General features: G+C 40.3%; 1 protein-coding gene across 1 annotated transcript in view; it reads right to left on the minus strand.

Annotated features, from left to right (window-relative positions):
* The window catches only part of ST8SIA1 (ST8 alpha-N-acetyl-neuraminide alpha-2,8-sialyltransferase 1), a 128,994-nt gene that overhangs the window by 37,986 nt on the left and 71,214 nt on the right, over positions 1-19,794 (minus strand). The window contains exons 3-4 of the mRNA XM_075114031.1: positions 18,797-18,906; positions 12,677-12,769 (exon numbers count right to left, since the gene is read on the minus strand). Coding sequence (XP_074970132.1) covers positions 12,677-12,769; positions 18,797-18,906 — 203 coding nt within the window. The remainder of the gene's footprint in view (positions 1-12,676; positions 12,770-18,796; positions 18,907-19,794) is intronic.

The raw sequence follows: 19,794 nt of genomic DNA on the forward strand, positions 1-19,794 counted from the left end.
AATGCTTGGCTATATTTTTATCCAATATTCCCTCTCCCCTACAGACCTTATCTTTTGTATCCCTAAACTAATATAGCTACAAGAAAACTACTGTTGCTTTCCAGAAGATACCAGGCATGCTCCTGGACCAACAAAGGAAGCAAAACTTTTTCTAGGCATGATGAAAAAAGAGGAAACTACCTCTTGTCCATATTGCTCCTCCTGGAGGGTCTCCAACGAGTTTTTCAGGAACAGACCGTGACTTGGTCATATACTATCTGAATCCAAGTTTGAGTTTATGTTTCTGCACAATTTTAACTAACTCATAAGACAAATGCAAAAACAGGGCCATTCTGGTAAAAAAACCCTCATCTATTATTTTGAAGTACTGGCTTCCATAAATATTCTACCCATTTTGCATACACACAGTTACCTAATTGTTTATTCTGTCAGCCTGCATACAAGTGAAACACAGTCATCTCTACAATAAAATCAAAACATTTCTTCCAAAGACCTCTTAATGAACAGTAATGAGTCTGTGTGTAGAGCCGCTTGACACACTCTTCCCCCTCTCCCCCCTGCCTCCAAGTTTAAAGACACATTCCAGAGTTGTCAGAATTAAGCTATTTACAATTTTCAAGACTTCTTATGGAACATAAATCAAGCAGCATCAGAAGCAGCTCACAACTTTCTAAGACAGACTTGAAAATTGACTTTCGTACCTTGCACACCTTGACTTTGAAAATAGGTTTTCATCCCTGATGATACATTTTCCACAATGATGATGCCATTTTACTTCTTAGTTACCTCCTGTGAAAGGCCTTCTGAACAACTACATACTTCCTTCGGTGTTTAACCATTTCCGCTCTGTTTGTACCAAACTAAGATAGAAAAACTATCCTCCCGTCCTTCATGTTTTCCCATTCTTTTAATACAGGTACTACTCTTTGTTTTTTACCGTTTGCTGAGAACATGTGAAAAAATAGTCCTGAAGATCCTTCCTTAGTGGTTCTGATACTGCTCTGGCTATTTGCTCAAAAACTCCTAAAAAAATTTCTCCAGCTCTCTGGTTTACCTAAAAATCCCTTAACCTGTTTGTTCTCCATTTTCACTTCTGTTCTACACCCTTTTTTAAGACTAAATGTTTATCTTCTCTGCATTGACTCCTTCACTATCATTCACTAGACTTGCTCTAGCCCATGTCCTCTCTCTTTCAGAGTTTTACAGTCTCTCAAATGCTAGTTTCCTCAATGATATCAGAGTATTGCCTTGCAGGTATTGTATTATTCTACTTTTAATAAATTTTAGCAATTTCTCAGAATTTTACTGCAAAATTCTTTCTTGAAATTTCATGAATCACAATTTTAACTTTATCAGATCATGACCAGATTTGTTGCCCTTCAGTTATCCCACTGAGAAACTCATGAAAATAAAAAACTATGAGATGAAAGATTCAATTTAGCATGCCGGTACTTAAAGGTTGTTTCTTCCCCTCTACTGTTTATGGTCTGTTTCTCCTACCTTTCCAAAAAATTTTTTAACATTTCAAATAAATTTCCTTCAAAACACAATTACAAGTTCTTGTACTTAGAGTAGTAAATCCAAGGAACAGAAAGGGCAAACAGTAAGCAAATAATAAAATATCGTGGGTCAACATCCAGCTCCTAATATGGAGTATAAAAAAAGAAAGGGGATGAGGCTGTATTAAGTAGCATCAGTCCTCCAGAAAACAACATGCAAGCAGCTGTACCTCACAGGAAACTGCAGAGATAAAGCAAGACAAGAAGTGTCTGAGTTAGTAAGATAAAATGTGCGATTTGTTTATTACTACACTACATGAAAGAGTTGAATGGTAGTCCCTCCCTCCTTCTTTGTCAATGGTCTCACTGGAGAAAACATCAGATCTTGGAGTCAGTCTCCAAGACATCTGTGCCTGAAGTGACAACGGACCCTGCTGTATCTCTAGCTCAAAGCACCACCAAGCTCAATACCTCCACAGATTATTTTGATACATCTAATATAAGGAGCCTTGCTGGAGAACAGATGTGTCTGTCTAGAGTTGAGTTTGTCCCCTTCTTCCCCCATCAGCCTCTGTCAGCAACAGATATGAAGCTATTAGGAAGGCGTATGTTCTTCAGTAGTTTACTGGCCAATCCATTACAGGTTTATTGGCAAAAATCTTTCTTCCAGCTTTTTTTTTGCCAGCAGGCACTGGTCAGAATGATCAACATCAGGGGCAGTCACCCCATCCTGCTTTCAAAGGTGCCGATGCTTCCCCCAGCACATTACCTTTATTCACAGCCTCCTTTCATGATCTGATCTGTGCAGAGGAATGGACAGGGAATAAACATGGTTTCATAAAATCTGCAACTGGTCTTCCCACCTGAAGGAGGAAAACTCTGAGGTCCATAAGAGGAAGACAGATTTTCTCATTGCCTCATCTTTCTAATCCTCTCTTCAGTCCCTTTAGAAGCAACTTTTTACAGCAGTTCCTCTTCAAAGGACTGTCATTCAGAAAGGTTTCCTGACTATGCCCTCCTTTCCCTTAGACACGATAACGTATTTCCTCATGGCTTTATAGATAGGGTAGAAGTGCTCCGCATCAGATCTTCATAAAATCTCACAGGGTTAACAGCTAGTATTCATCTGACCCAAAATGCCACCAAAACTATGTCACGCAGAGAGCAACATGCACCCTTTTATAGCCGTCTTCAATTTTCCAGCAACAGGTTTTTTCTCTCTGCACTGAGAAACCATGAAATATTGGCAGGAACCACCACCAGGAAGAGGCCCTGAAGTGCAACCCGTCCAAAAGCCCTGTGTCTGCCTATCTGACCAGAGCAGCCAACCTTCGCTGATAACCCTATGCCCTATCACACCGTATTAAACAGCCTCCTTACGCACAAAATGATGCAGCAGTTCAGTCACATCTGAAGTGAGCGTATCACTTACCCTCCAAGGATCTTTATAGCTAAACATTTATCTACACAAATATAAGGAAAACACTAATCTGACAGCTGTCAACTTCCAAAATTTTCTACAGAAGTAAACTAAAAGCAATGAAATGGCAAATGCCAATTTTTACAACTGGATTTGTTCTGCATAGAAAAATAGCGGTTTCACTATAAAATAAACTTGCCTCTACTTGGAGGTGTATTTTCACTGAAAATTATTCTATTTCTGTTATTGTACATAAAAGGCTGATCATGAAAAATGTTCTCTAACGTTTACCATGACTCACTTTCAGCAATTTAACAGCACCCTCTTGTAAGAAAGATACAGCAGCTTTTTAACATTCTGACTCAAGCCAATTGCCTTTTAATCAGCCCAGTTTTTGCTTATGAAAAAACATTTCATGAGTCACAACCTCACACTCCTACATTTTTAAATTGCACATCCAGCTTAGGGGGAGCGTAATAGCCTGAAAAACAACAAATGTCAACAATCTTTTTATTTCTCAGGGATGTAACAGGATTTTCTCTAGGTGTGGACCATTTAGGAGTAATTTGGGGGTTTCTGTGAGACTATCTTTATGACTAGGTGAAGCGCACTTTGGCCAATTCTAAGTCTACACAGTCAATGTCCGTAAGATGATGGTGCTGAGATACCTACACGTGTTGGTACTAACCCAGTTATGAGAAATAACCAGTTTTGGGTCAAAAAGAATTTCCACACTGGCTAGCATCTAGAATGCCAGCTAGAACAGAAACTAACACTGGTACCTAGAGCTGAAAACTCTGCAGTTAAACTGCTTAGCTATGAAGCATCAGCTTCTGCCTTGCTTCTATTAGCAGCCTCATAGTATTGATGCTTTCCAACAAATCAACTTGCCTACATATCCTTCTCAAAGGACAGGCTATACTTCCAGCACTGAGGGTGGGCAAGAAGGCTGTGTGGACCCCAAAGCAGACTGGGAAGAAAGGATTGTCTCATCCTCACCCACTGGGAATTTTTTTGTTTAGAAAGCTAGTCCAGCCAAAGGCTACGTGAGTGCAAGAGCCAACCCTCCCTGATGAGGAAAAATAGCCAAGTCAGGTTTTTGGTGGGTATAAAGTACTGCAGTGGGGGAGCTACAGTGATTTACACCAGGAGAGAATCTGTTCCCCTAAAGGACTCCACAATGGACTCCACACTCTCTCACTTTGTTTCTCCTTTCTTTCAGCATCTATTCTAAGTCCTACTGATTTAGTCTTCTCACTGAAATTCATATTGAAATAATGTCCTAATTTTTAATTGAGAAAAATATTGCTTTCAAAACAAGCAAATCTTTCCAGACATTACATGGATGGAAATATTGCCTATGAAAACCAAACTGTCAGCAGAAAAACATTTCAAATACTTTTATATTCATTATAACAAGTTCTGTCTGAAAAATGATTGGCTAGATCTTATCCTCCGCAGTTGAGAGTGCAAAAATACATACAGGGAGGAGGCTTTTAAGGCACAAGCTCTTGCTGACCAACCTAGCAACTGATTTCCCAACCTACCTTGCTGCCCAGACTGAAGACTGATGAATAACCTACTGCACAGCCTGACAGCCTCTGCCCAACATCAGCAGCGGTGGAATCTCATAAGTCTGCACAAATCAGCACAGATTAGCAGAGGAATAAAACCCACCAGTCTTCTCGGCTAGACTATCCTACTCCCAGCAATCCCTTCCGCTGTTTAATAAGAAAATAGATACTAATTAACCTCTCTGCCTCTTTAACATCTAGGCTTAACCTAAAGCTTTTGGCCTGTGGCTAAGCCCGTAAGGATAATTCTTACACTCCTGCAACCATCTCCTGAATTTGGAGGCTTTCTTTGAAATTTAGGGGATCACAGCTGCAGATGCTGTTAAAAAGTAAACAATCAGAAAAGTTCTAATTTTCTGTGTTTTCATTATTTGTAGTCTTTCAGATTGCAGGATGCCTTATATCTTCAATTTAGGAAAAAAAAAAAAAGATATATTTGCTTTCCAATCAATATCTGAAAAAAATCCAAGTGATGGGATAGTGGTAGAAAAATCCATGTTAAAGCCAAAGACCAAATAGAGATTAGTTACCTAAACGTGGATTAGGCACTTAAAAATCTTTTGGGTTGTTACCCTGAAAAGCTTGGGTTGCTCATACAAAACACTAAATTGTTTGATCCAGCAAAACACATATAAGTTATTCCACTGACTTCGAAGATATTACTCATATATTTAAACATAAGGCACTTGGGTACACTGTTCCACATAATGACAGCAGGATTTAGAAGCTCTCATATCAAGTCCTACTGCAGCAATATGAGGATGAAAAAATCACCTTAATTAAAAGCATTATTTGCTCAAGGACATATATAGCTCTCCCATTTCACAAACCTAATAATGGAAAATCAGACAGCTGGTTGTCTTTCTGTTTGGTACTACTGGCACACTCTTCAAGACAGTCGTCTTAAGAAGACAGCAGGAGGTGGGAAAAAAAAAAACCAACCCAAAAACTCAAAAAGAAACAGTCTTCCTGCAATGGTTTGCCAAGAAAATGAAAATGTGTGAGACAACGTGTTAATGAATATCAGCACATATGGGCAAGCACTGGTGATTTTGGTAAGACAAAGATTCGCAATTAAAATGCTATTCACAATACAGATAACTATGATTATCATCAAAATCCCAGTTTAAGGTAGGAGATATACAAAGGCGCATATAAGATAATGCATCCTATTCCTCTCCAATTCTACAATAAACATATTAGAATTGAAATTTGAGGACTTCTCAATCAGAAATCCAAATGGGTTGTTTTAATCCTGATATCTTCTCTCTCTGCTTTACGACGATCACTAATAAAACATTTCTTTTTGCTTAAGAGAAAGCATCAAATTATAATTTAATGACATTTCATTTATAATTTCCCATTTCATCCCATTACCAATTACCCCTTTAAATTACTGTAACATGGAGAGTTTTACAGATTAATTGAACAGTCAGCCAAAATATCAACTTACCTGCTCTTTGTCTAAGGGGAGATTTTATTTGATCAGCCCGACTTATCTGACCTGTACTTAAGCATAAGCTACATGGATTTCACAGCACCCTCTGGGAAGTTCTTCCTAGTGTCTAGCAATCACTTTTGATGATGAGGTATTGTCTCACCTCCAGCACCTTAGCTAACCATACCCCTGGGAAACTGTTACAGCTCTCCTCAGCTTTTCCTTCTCCATTCTTTTCCCCTACCAGATTAAATAACTTTTCTTCTCAGTTCTCATTTTCCTAACCCAAAATTTCAGCCCACTGTTTCTCATCTCATCAACAGCAACCAACATTTCTCTTTGAAGCCACCAATATATTTCGAGACACCTCTAGATGAAATAGTCCTTTCCTCGGGGCTTGGACTTCACAGTTCTCTTTCTTCCTGCTCTTTGCTGCACCCTGCAGTTGACACTCCATGTTTGGGATCTGGGGCTTTATTTGAACACGTGGTGCCAAACCTAAGTACAGCACCCCAGCTGAGGCCATCTGAGTTTAAATATATCTCTTCACACATTGCACTTATTTAGATAACCCAACACAGCATTTACTCTTATCTAAATAGTAGGACATTGCCTATTCGTGCCCAGTCACTGACCTAACACCACACGCTTCTTTTCTGCAGAAATGCCGCCTAGCCAATAACTCCCCCAATTTTTCACATATTCCTCCCCACGTGGAGGACTCTCTATATTTGCCTTTTCTGGATAGCATTCTGTTTAGTTCAGAATGCTTCTCTAATTTTTCATTATACCTTTGAATTCTAACTCTAATGCTTGTAGTGTCACTTCAGTTGGTAACACTGGCAAGCTCCCTCCATCACTGCGCTTTCACTTCCTTTTCTGTTGAAGTGAGGATAAAAATAGATCTTCCTTGCAGAGTGAAACTAAGGATTCAGTTGTTAATAAATTCAAAACCTTTAAAGGAGTTTTGTACTAGAGGAGAAAAAAGATTGATTACTAACAAATGGGGCTCCAAGCAACCTCTGTATACAGAAGGGTTTATTATAGTCTTGCCTCTAAAAAGGTGCTTCCCAGAAATTTTATCCCCTTGCTGTTGTCATAGATGTTCACAGACTCTTGCAGAAGAACATAAAAGGGCAGTTTTGCAATGTGAATGAAAACAAGGATTCTCATCAGTTTGGAGTACTTCTCAATGAAATAATCTGAGATATATTCAGATACCAGAAAAGAAAGAACCACCTCTATGTGAAATGTTTAAAATCTGGTAATCTGATGATTAAATGACTTTACAAGGAAAGATCTTCTCATTACCTGATTCCAAAAGAAAGGACAAGATGAGCAAGAGGGGTCTTCCTTCAATAACTTATTTTATGGGTGGGGTTTTTTTTTCGTTTCTTTTTCTGATCTTTTGCAATTACCAAATTAAAGTGTAACTACCTGCGAACGGAATACATAGTTATTACATGGAGAAATAGTCAAGAGTAATTCTCAGGTACCATTTCGATGAGTGCCAGCAACAGGCTTAATATTGTACATGTGTTTAACCAAAAATGAAGGAAGCTTTTATTAAATTAAATAATTGCCTCAGTTCCATCTTTTTATTCTTAATGGCTTAAGTCAATAGGTTTCAAAGATATCTTCAGGAGTGAATCCAGGAAAGATTATTAGTTGGCTCTAAAATGCAGGGAGAACTGGAAAGCAAATTTAATCCCACTCAAATTTCATGGGAACCTAATAAACAGCGATATTTAACTGACATTTCAAAGCTCAGAGGCAGAATCATTGCATTTGTTAGCCTTTAGTCTCATTCCTTTATCTTGCTTTAGTGCAGGAAACTGGATGCAGCAAAAACTTGTCAAACATCGCAGAGATCAAAAAAGTGAATTAATTTACTGAAGAAAAATAAAATGTTCACATTCAGTGATGAAAGTTCATACTGAGCTGCAAAGTGTAATGGCTGATCCTAAATCTGGTTATCCAAGTTTCAGTCAGACTACTTCCACTGGCAATGTTATACGACTGTTGAGAGACTCCACTATAAAGACTTAAACAAAGATACCCACATTTCAAAGAAGGAAGACTGATACCACTTCAACTAACCCTTCACTTATTTCTGTATTCTGTAGAAATGCTGTAGTAGCAGAAACAGGGATCACCTACACCCTCACCCTAACTCTGACAGCACAGGTATTTCACAGAAATTTTCAAAATTAATCTAATTATGGTAACCTCCAAAGCCCTAGACACATTCACGAATGACTTGGTCCTCATTCAAGTGGATTTACACGATGTGGGGAGAGGATAGAAAACAGGGGGAGCAGAGCTCTGCCTCGGAGCCTCGCTCTGCAGCCTCTGAGTGCACGAAGCTCCTGCTCTTGGGGACCTGCATGGTGCCGAAGCAGATGCAGAGGGGAGACAGAGGTAGGGAAGGGCACCTTGGCTCTACCATTCAGCAGATGGGCTCTCCTCTCCTGTTAGACCAGCAGCATCAGTTCACGCTCTGCCCCTGCCATGGGCTGATGCGCTTTCCAGCATGGAGGGCTGAGGTAGCAGAACGGGCTGAGCTCTCCCTTCAGAGGTGAGAAGGAGGCAGGGAGAGGTTTCCCCTAGGGAAAGGGGCAGATCTTCAGATCTAATTACTCATCATACAGCGGGGGTTGCGAGGGCAGCAACCCTGAATCCCCCTTCACCATCTGCTCCACAAGCTGAGAGCAGCAGAAGCAGCCTCCAGAGCAGCTGCATGGCTGCCTGCTCTCCCCCAAGTGCAACATGTCTTCCTTCCAGCACCATCAGTGCTGAGAAAACATAGCACCCTGAAAGGAGAAGGGGAAAAATCTTTACACAATTCAATGGATTAGCAGTTTACGTCTCAAAGACAGTGTTGGGAGGTGTATATTACATACCTCTGGGCCTTCTGTCGATGATATTGATGCTGAATTATGGTGAGTAAAGAATGCTACCATCGTCATCATGCCATTTTCTAATGAGATTATTTCTACACAGGTCAGAAACATTCACACAGTTCGTGGATAGAATACCAACAAATATCAGTTGATCTGAAACTTACTGAACACTGGGAAACAATCTATTTGGACTATTATATCCATACTACTGATGATATATGCGTGCATGGGTTAGACAGTTTAAGCAGACATGGCAACTAGAAAGGAAGATTGCTGCAAACAGCATTTTTTGTAGACTTAATTAAAAGTTTAGACAAAAGATAAGAGTATTATTACATGACATTTGCAAGAGCTGTTGAAGATGGTAAGAAATTACTAGAATTGGCTTCTCTTAAGCAGCCCAGAGGCAGTGACTTCAGAAACACAAAATACCCACATCCCAAATAGTAACTCTTTGCCTTTCTTCATCAAAAATCTTATGCCATTGGTAGAAAATCATCACTACCTATTTAAGCATTTTTATGTTCATCTGCAATCCACTGACTAGTCCCTCTCCACAGCTTTAGACAAGTGTTCAGAATCTAGAAACAATCAGCATAAATGACATAATGTTGTTGATTTTTCCAGGAGTATAAGAACAGCTGTAGGTACATCACAGGTCTCGCTACTGCATTGCCTCTTTCCTAGCACGGACTTATAGCAGCTACCCGTGAAAAGAAAATAAAACCCAGAATAAATATAGAATAATCTTCTGCCTGCAAAGTGGTTCCCTACAGATAAGCCCAAGCTGACTAGAGTTGTAGGGGAATGAACTGGAAGCATCAAAGGTACTGACTTTGTTGCAGTCCCTCAACAATAGTGGGAGTTAGAGCGTGGGAGATGTTGCAGTGGCCCCAGGAGTAGCTTTATGAAACATTTCAATACCAATTGCAACCTCAAACCAGGGTTTGACAGGGAGGTAAGTTTTGTATGAAAAGTGGAAAAAGAAGTTTTACGCAGGCTCGAAGGACTGTGAATTCCAACATTAATCGAAGGGAGATGCCTGAGAAATATTTTAGACAAAAAAAGAAACTGGGGCAGTCATCAGGAGTCCTCGTAGTCAGCCAGGCAAATTTCTATTATAATACCTCCATTGTCAGTACTCCTGTATTATAGGAAGCAAACTTAGGGTAGGAAGTTCCTCATCATTTTCAAACCCAAATGAGAACTGAGCACAATATTTTACAAGTGAAAACTGTACTCTCTGCACAGTCATGTTTCCTGCTGAAAATGGAGTAGGAACTGGATCTCCAATTCTTTCATTATTATTTGTCTACTTGAAGTTTTGCAGAAGGCAACGTTTAAAAGTATCTCTAAAGTCAATGTACTCCCAGATTGAAATCTTGACTCTCCCATCCTAAGGCTCTACGTCTAGAGGGAAATGGTGGTAGCTCAGATATCACTCTGCAATAATTATTGCCAACAATTTAGTTTTCTAAAGGCAATCATTCTGGTTTTAAAACTACACAGAAAATTGCCTCCACATTCCCGGCATGAAAACTTCACCCTATCCAACACGCCTCATCATAAATCTTTTAGAAGCCATGAAGAGTGTTGCAGGATCAATTCACTAAATCTGCCATAACACACTTGAGAGAAAATTGAGATGTCAAGCCTCATCAATATCAACCGACTTAAAGTAAGGACAAGAGAAGAGGGAAACAATGGTGATGAATAATACTAGTTAACTTACAGCTTAGAAAAAGATACATACCAGTCACCAATCTGAATGTCCTTGAATTTCGTGAAAGTCTGGTCTTATATGCAGTCTTAATTCCTTAAAAAGCTTCTTTCTATAGAAATGAATTATTTGTTGACAGAGTAGTAGTCTTCTTTCCTATTTTAACTTCCAAGCTTTCACCTTGTTTTTCCAACTCTAACTTCACACACAGGAGGTAAAATAATGGCTTTGGATAGCATACAGGAAACATCAGTAAAATATTTTTTAAAAAAATATCTCTTCCTGACCAGGCAGAGGAAGCAAAGTGTCAGATCTCTCAAGAGCTCCAAACCTCAGAGGAGGTTTCCGCCAATTTTCAGTGCTATTTGTTCTCTGTCTCATTCTCAGTTACTGCCTGTATATCTCCTTACCTAATCAATACACATGCATACACATCCCACATTACTTTCTCATCAAAGGTCTTGCATCGCAGTTATCATCCACTCATTTTGAAAACTGACATTGAACACAATCCCGTTTCCTGTTCCCCAACTATTCCTTCCTCCCTCTTTTCCCATTTCCCTCCGTCTCCACTCCTCCTCTCACAAAGTACCATGTCACTCTCTCCATCTGCTTCTTCAACCATCTGCTCACCCCTTCCTTCCCTTCTCACTGGATAACTGCACGGCTTCTCTCGTGTAGCTCCATAGCCTCCCTGTAGCATCACTAAAACTCTTTTTCCTTTTCTTCTTCTCTTAAAAAGTAAGTACAGCGAGCTTTCCACTCTAGGCCTTGATGGAGGGGAGGGTGTAAAATAAATATCCATGAGTTTAATAATCCTCTGCCTTGACAACTGTAAAATCCTTTGTAAGCCTCATGTTTCACACTGCTTCTCTTCACTTTATCCAAAATGCCATGGCGAAACTGATCTTCTTTCCTTGATGGGCTGTTCTGGCCATTTCATCCTACTTCCTAAATCAACCTCATTAGCCATCTATGTCCAAACAGGATTTTCAGATTCCCCATCTTCAGGTCCACTGCCCTGAGCAGCTCCCTTTTCTCGCCTGGCACCTGGTGCCATCCTCTGCCACTTCTGCTTGGTTTGCTTTGATCTCATCCCACAAGCATTTCTGTGCCTCCTCCTATTCAGACACTCTCTGTTTGGAATCAGCTCTTGAAGCTGATTACTACTCCATTTCTCTCTTGGTCCCCATCTCTTCTACTCTGTCAAAGACTGTCATCTTTTCCACACACAAAACCAGAGAACCCTTCAATTCCTGATAGAGAGGAAAAGTACTACATTTAAATACCATCAAACATCCATTTCCAAGTCTGTGCCTTTCATCTGTCTAAAACACCTGGCTTCCTATTATTCATTTTATTTCCCTGCTCTGCTTCCTTTCACAACCCTTTACCTCCTAGTACCTGCATTATACATTTCTTTATGCCTAATCATTTCCTGTTCATTCCCTTGGTTTATACCTTTTCTCTGTGTTTTTCAGTGAGCATGGCAGGTTAACACCAGATCTTGTTCTGCCTGAGAACAGCCTACCTCATTTCGGGTGATAAACAAATAATATAGCAATTAAAATTCAGGAAGGCAAAATCAGAGAGATGGCATTGACTTTTTCCACGTCCCTGCCTCTTCCCATCTCTCATCAGCTACTAACAGAAATAATACAAAGACAGTAAAGACCTAGAGGTTATCAGTGGCAAGGCAAAGACAAACCCAAATTAGCATCTTCATTAACTGTGGGATGCAACAGCCAGCTGGCCTGACCAGCAGAGTAGTTTGGGCCGCCCAGCAGTACGTGCCTGGCTCGGGAGCAGCCAACGCACCTCTGGCACATGCCCAGTGCGTGGTAAAGGGGGGGAGCTGGAAGCACTGGGGGGAGTATAGTAGAAGAAATAGCTCTGTAAGAAGCCAGCCTCCTTTAGTTTCCCTGCTTACAGTGAAACAGGGTTTAGCCTTGGACTATTTCACCAAACACCAAACCATTGCCCATTTCATCTATTCCAGATCCTTTTCTAGAATGAGAAGATCATAAAGAACATAACTCTGATGCACCAATATCTGTAACACAGATGAAGCATTTTTCTTTTTGTTTCCCCCCAGCAAGAGACGGAACAATATGCTCTCTACCTTTTCTGAATTATACTGGGATTTGCAGTCACCAGCTGGGTTTTTGATCCAACGTCCTTGATGTACTCACTGGATAGAGGAGGAAGGTTGCACCTGTGCAAAGACAGACAGTCAAGATTTTAAATGACATTCAGAATTGACAGGCTTCAACCTCAGTCTTTTTTAGTCTGCAAGTTTGCAGGTGTAATTTAATAAATAAATAAACAAACAAAAAACAAGCTGTCAGAAAATGTAAAAGCACTGTATAAATACTAGACCAAGCTACAAAAGTTCCCTACTGTACCACACCTATAAGCACAATAGGACATTTTTGCACCAGATTGTGGGGAAATGTAGAAATAAAACCTTTTGCAGAGATGACTTTATGTAACTACCAAGAAAAAACAAAGACACGGACTTGGCATTTCCAACAGGCTGAAAGGCTGTGAAAGAGGATGTTAGCAAAGACTTTTTTCCAAACTCTTTTAAAGTTCCATTTTTCACTCTGTTCTGTCTTGTTCACTAGTATCAGGCTCCAGACTGTTACCACTCGGTGGCATTACAAGCATTACGCGTCTTGCAAACAACGGTGACTGGCATTTTTAATATTGCACTGCAGGGTATCTTCAACACACAAAATGTATCAAGAAAACACAGAGAAAAATTTTAAGTGCCTATTTAAATATGTGCATCTCTGTTTCACTCACAGCCTTGTTCTGGTGGGCCCAGTGAAAATATAATAAGGAGAAAGTGACTGAGCAAATTTACTTTGGAAAGCAGAGAGCCAAGACTCCAAAAAACAGTAGAGAGAAACTTCCAGACTATGAACAGTTCTAAATGCTCCCTAGTAAGGACCTAGGAGAAGGAGGAAGGCACAGCAGATAAAGATGAAGATACACTCAAACAGTATCCAAGCCTACGCACTGCTCCAAAAATTACAGTCAGGAGGAATCTACTCAATACACAGAAATTACACCAAAAATTGGTGTCAAAATATTTCATTTCAAATTTGTCCAACTTTTTAAATCAAAGATATGAACAATATTTTTAATGCTTAAAAGGCAAAAATGAAACCAGGTTTCTCAGAATCAAGTAAGATTTGGAATTTGGATTTTTTTCAGAAAAAAGACTCTTAGTTTTTATGTTATTGGGTTGGGGGTTTGTTGGGGTATTTTTATTGGGGTTTGGTTTTGGTTTTGTTTGGTTTGGGTTTTTTGTTTGTTTGTTTTTTGGTTTGTTTTTTAAGTTCTGGCCTGTACCATAACTAAATTTGCCCTCCAATTTTTAAGTTCAGGCATCGAATCAAGACATCCCCATCTACATGTGCTGGTTTCATTGTTCTTCTGCAGCATGCCTGGAAAAGGACAGCACAGAGAAGGAGCGTACAAGGTAAGGAAAGGAGAGGGGCACGCTTGGGCTCCAGTTCCTCCCTCTTCCTGCTCCCAGCAAGAGCGTGCCCTCAGCAAACACTGACCCTAAAGAAGGGGGTCACGCAGCCCGTGGTTGCTTTCAGCTCTGCAGACCACAACTGCCATGGAGGATGAGGCCCCAGCACTGGAAGAGGGCAGGCAGCGGCACAGAGAGTTTTTTCATGTTCACAACTACTACCAGTACCAAGGAGACGCCAGTTCCTTTGCTGCAGATCTTATGCCTGTGAAGATCTACGTCATTTTTCTCACTGTCTTCTCCATTAAACTCTCTGTAGCACTCCACTTATTGTGTGTGCATCCTCCAGGCAGCTGGCATCAGTCATGAAACCCTTGAGTCCAACAACAAGTTGCTTACCCAATTTTTTTGTCTTAATAATTCAGAGGCCCATTTCCGACACTAGTGAGAGGTCGGAGCTGGGGAAGGGAGCTACAGTTCAGTTTTTACAGCAGTTTCCAGGGGCTACTGCAGAAACTGCTGGGCTCTTGTACTACAGGTCACCATACTCTTCTGACACACTGGGAGAATCAGTCTTGTCACAAGGAAAACCCTTGTTTCCACAGCAGTCGCTGCCTCTGTTAGCATTTTTACTGACCTCTGCAGCGTTCAGAGAAGGGATCCATGCGCTCTGACAGCCGAGTGCAGCAAATGAGGCTGCACAAATTCCCAGCCACACCTCCATGTGTTATGGTTTTGTGCAATGTCAGTGCCCAGAGAGAGCACTAGTGTGCACAGGTATACTCCCTCCAGTGTTTGTTAATGCAAAACACCCCACATTCCCTAAGAAAAAAAACCAGTAGTGCTAATCCGCATATAAATATCAGCTCTCAAAATCATATTCCTATATTCACATCATCACAAAATGCCAAGGAGAAGGACAGCAAGGTCTCACCTATGTGAAACGTAGATTAATTCAACCATGTTCACAAAGAAAAATAAATTTTCAGGAACGTTTTCTCCTTTTTATGGCTACTGTTGTTAAGATGTACACAACGTTTTGAGATCTCTGTTAGGAAACAGTTTCTAGTTTGGCCTACCACAATTTAAGAGAAGCTAGACAACTTAAAAAGAAGCCAGAAAAGAGGAATAAAAATAAGAGGCTTCAGAAAATGCAATCATTGAGAAGAAAAAAAAAATACTAGAAGCATAGGGGAAGTTTAAATCCTAGTCATAAATAATGAAAAAAAAACTTAAAAATCAAGAAAGGTTTGCATTTAAATAAATAAATAAAGACTGCAATAGGCTGCTTCCTGCACTTGCACTGGGTAGGATACAAATTAATCAGATTAATACTGTTTGGAGAGGTGGTAAAAACCCTCTCAGTAGCAGTTTTCAATGGCAGGTCAAACAAATATTTGTGAAGCAACATATATAGGTGATTTGCCTCAGAGCAGAGAGATGGCATAAATGACCTCTGGCACATCACAGTTTAATGGTCTGTGATTTGGAGAAACTGAAATTTTTAGGGCAAACTTTTAAGAAGCCATTTTTGGTTTAAGTTTATTTAAAATCACTACGATGGACCAAGATCTCTCCCTTGTTTTTGTCATCTTAATATCTCATTAACGAAATTTCTTTCACAAGCCAGTCCCAGTTACATTATTTAAACACAACTAATTCCTTTCATCAGTAAGTCTCACTCCCAGCTTGTTCTGCATGAAATATTAAGAAATGGCCTGAGTATCCAGAGGAAACTTAGAAAAGAATCAGCTCGTTTCTAGAAACTTCTTGGCCGTTCAGATTATTTTCTTAAACAGGTCATCAGGGTGCTGAGTGTTGTGCAGGTGAAGAACACACCAAGAAACAAAAGAGTCATCCTAGGAAAGGTCTTTTTAATTATCTTACTTCTTGCTCCTGGTACTGAGGAGTAAGTACGTGAATGTACAGGAAAGAAGGAAGTACCAGGACAGTGTTTCAGGCCAGCTTTTTTGACATGAGTCTAACTAAAAGAGCTGAACATATTGGTCTTCTATATAGACCCAGCCTTTAGTTGGGGAAAAAAAAAAAATCATCAACAGGCACAGAAGTTCATGTGTGCCTTTTTCACATCTGAGACCTTTCAACTCAACAGGTAGAAACAGCTACAAGGTAAAAATGAGTGGGACCCTTCAATCCTTACCAGGCAGAAATAGCTCTTCTGGGTTTGGCCCAGACACAAGTGCATGTCCCACAGGTGCAGAGAATCCGGGAAACTTGGGTGATGCATGGGCATTTGGTAGATGCTAGGTAACTATCTAGATATTTTATAATGTTATATATGCACATATACTAAACACTAGGGACTAACATGAATTTAACATGTAACTGCAAACACTCATTTTTATTCCTTTGTGGCATCTTGGCCAACGTCAAGACAATAATTGCGTAAGGCAGCTGAAAGCCATGTTTCTCTGGACTTGTCTAGAAACCTCAAAGTGCCACCGTATTTAACCTCCCCAGCTGCACCTGGGCTGGTATGGCTAGATGGCATGGCACAGCTTGGCCTCTCCAAACGAGGACAGCCACTAGTCAACTTGAAATAGTGGCAAGTTGCTTCTAGTTTTAGAATAAATTCACCAGCAAACAGCTTGGAGAACTCCCTGCAAGCCCCTGCTATTTTACAGAGAGAAACCCTGGCTCTGGGAGACATACAAACCACAGCAGAGCCATGGAAAGTGGCTGAAGGAAAGGGAGAATCGTGAGATGTAGAAACATTTCTTCAAAACCTAACATCAAGAAAACGTGTCTCTTCTGTCAAAACACAGAAGAAAACATTGCTTAAGGTTTAGTACCCAACACTTCTCTCAAGATAAGTGTTAGGAGGAAGTGAGAGGGCAAATCAAATTTTTTTTCTTAGAAATAAGGATTAGAAACTTGAAAACCAGCCAGGTATCAGAAGAACCTATTATAACCACACTACCTAAACATATGCCATGCACCTTTTTCATTAAAATGCAGTGTGCTATGCCTTAGGGTCTGAAAACTGCTGCTTTTTTAATCTCTATGTTGGTACAACTGTGTTTGTAGAAGATACTCGGCAATGATATGAGTTTAAACTCATTAATTAACCTTAGTGATTACAATATATGAGAGAAGATGGCTGCAGTCAAATGACAGAGGTTATAGAAATACACTTAGGTGAAATCAAAAACCATGTGAACAGAAGAAAAGGGCAAGAGCAAAACCTGGCATGACATTTCACACTGCGAAAATACTTAAAGATGTTACAAAAATTTCTTTAAAAAAAACTGAAAAATGTTATGCAAGTCACTATTGTGCTCTTTCTCTCTCAGCTCTCAGATTATAGAAAAGCAAATCCTGTCTTCCACCTGCTATAAAAATATTTTCTCCCAGTGGCGTAGTAGCTTCTAACCCAGAAGAACTGAAACATTTTCCATAAATATGGCTGCACATCACTAATACAATACAGCCTGCAGGCAGCTACTGGGATTTTTTTCCCTATCACTTATTTCCAATTCAAAATAAGTTCTGTACAGATAATGGTTGCTTTACCCTCCCTGGAGAGAAAAGGATTTTTCCAATCAAGCTACAACTGCTGTTCTTTTTAAAAAAAGTTTCTATTGTTTTTGTAACTGATCACTCCTACAGCATTTCAATTTCCCATTGCATCTAGATAATTTTACCATGGTATATACCCTGCAGTTTCTTACATTTGTCTGTGGAACACCTGAGGAGTTTTGCAGTAATGGCAATAAGCACACTGCCCCTCTCTCCCCCTGTGCTTTACATCTGCTCTTCTGTGAGTGCTCTAAGTATGTTTCCTTTGGTCTTTAGTTTGTTGTATTTCTTTGCTTTAACATTGAAGGCATTTTTGGTCTTTGAGATGTAAACCAGAAATTACAGTAATACTGTTTGGTTTGCAGCAAATTTTATGGCTTTATAAGAAGCCATCAGGATCTAATAAGGAGACTTGCTAAAGTGGGTGTTCATTATGCATCCATCTCAAACCCCAAAGGAACGCCACTTCTCGTCTCTTTGGGAGCATTCCTCCAGTTTCTCCCCCACAATCTTTCTTGTTCATGTTTAACAGGGAGGAACTAATTTCTGTCTTTCTTCCTTAAAGAATGCAGACCTAGAAAGTGCCAAATTCAATCATGAAAGCAGTAGCTGCTTCAACATCCCTCCTAACAGGTTCTTATAATGTCAGGAAGGCTGGAGGGAAGGGAAATGTGAGGAATCCCAAAAAACCTGCATCAAGGAAAGAGGTTTGGCCTTTCCTCAGTCAGCCAGAAATCAATCTTGAGGGAAGAAAAACACAGGAACAAATTAGCTTGTTCCAACTTACTACTTAAGCCTTGCCCCATAAATCAGTACCTACTCATCTTTAGTTCAATAGGTTGCATATGATGGCATTTAGTGTTGCAGAGGACGGAGCACATTGCGGCATGAGACCCTGCCCAACGTTGCATAATGAAAGAGAAAAGCAGCTCTTCAGTACCTCTCTGTGACACTGCACAATCTGTCACAACCTTAACCCGTCCATCTGCAGACAGCCCCCACACTACACACACACACTTGCAGAAGCCAGTCAAAACCCTCTTTTTTGCCTTTCCTCACACTTTTACCCAAATCACTTGTGTAAAGCATCCTGCAAAGGGGGGTGGGGGAAACAAGGCAAATTATAATTGAATAATCACAACTGAATAGCTTTGAAAAGTCCAAGACTTAGCAGGGGTAAGGGGAGACAATGTGTCATTGAGGTTTCTGTCTTACCGCATGACAAAATCTGCTTGATCGATTTGTTTGCCGCAGCCACTCTTTTTCAAGATCCCACCGTTTCCCACCACGGAGCATTTCTTCAGTGGCAGCTGGAAGGGAGTAGCCTAGCAACACAAAACAAGGACCGGTTTTACAGAGAAGAACACATGCACCTTTGTAGCAGCCACTCCTGCAAAACCAGGGAGCTGGCAAGGATCAAAGTGACAAAAGAAAACGGAGAATTAGGAGCTAGGGAAAAAAAAGTACTGAAATTAGCTGGTAAATAGACATAGAACAGTTCTTATCCCCATTCCCCAAACCAGGACACAACAAACGTGATACAGAAGGTAACAACTCTGCAAAACCAAAACTGTCTAAAGTCCTGATGCAGATACTGACCAAGCCAGGCAGTCAGGTCAGAAAGAGCCTTCTAGCCAAGCTGCAAAGACACAGGAGAAATGATACAACCAGGAAAAAAAGGTGGGGGGGGGGGGTGGAAATCCATGAAAGTGACCTTCCTGAGCTGATATACAAAAGACAGTTCTGGGGAAGAAAGGAAGGAAGGAACAGGGAACGAGGTGATGACAGAAGGGCACTGGGAATCATAAACCACCCTGGCTCCCTCCATGGTTGTGTTGCTGGGACAGGCCACTCTGAAGCCTTAGGCAAAGATATTTAGAGCTTGACAGCAGCTCCTTAAACACTCAGCTGCCCAGACACAGCATAAATTTAGAAAGGGGTCATTTTAACTAAGCAGCTCTTGTGGCAGTTTAGCAGGACATGAAGTGCAAGGTCAAATCGTCATGCTATCTTATGCATCAAACACAGTCATAAATTAGATCTGTTATAGTCTTCATTCCAGAGGATCTCAAAACTATGGGTGGGACATCTTCCAGTGAGCCCCAACTCATTAACCTTTAGTGAGGTTGGCACAGTCATTCAAACAGCACACAGCGCATCAGTGCAGCATACAAAAAAAAAAAAAAAAAAAGGTGGTGAAAAGATGTGAATTT

Source organism: Phalacrocorax aristotelis, chromosome 1 (assembly GCF_949628215.1).
Source record: "Phalacrocorax aristotelis chromosome 1, bGulAri2.1, whole genome shotgun sequence".
Lineage (NCBI taxonomy): Eukaryota > Metazoa > Chordata > Aves > Suliformes > Phalacrocoracidae > Phalacrocorax > Phalacrocorax aristotelis.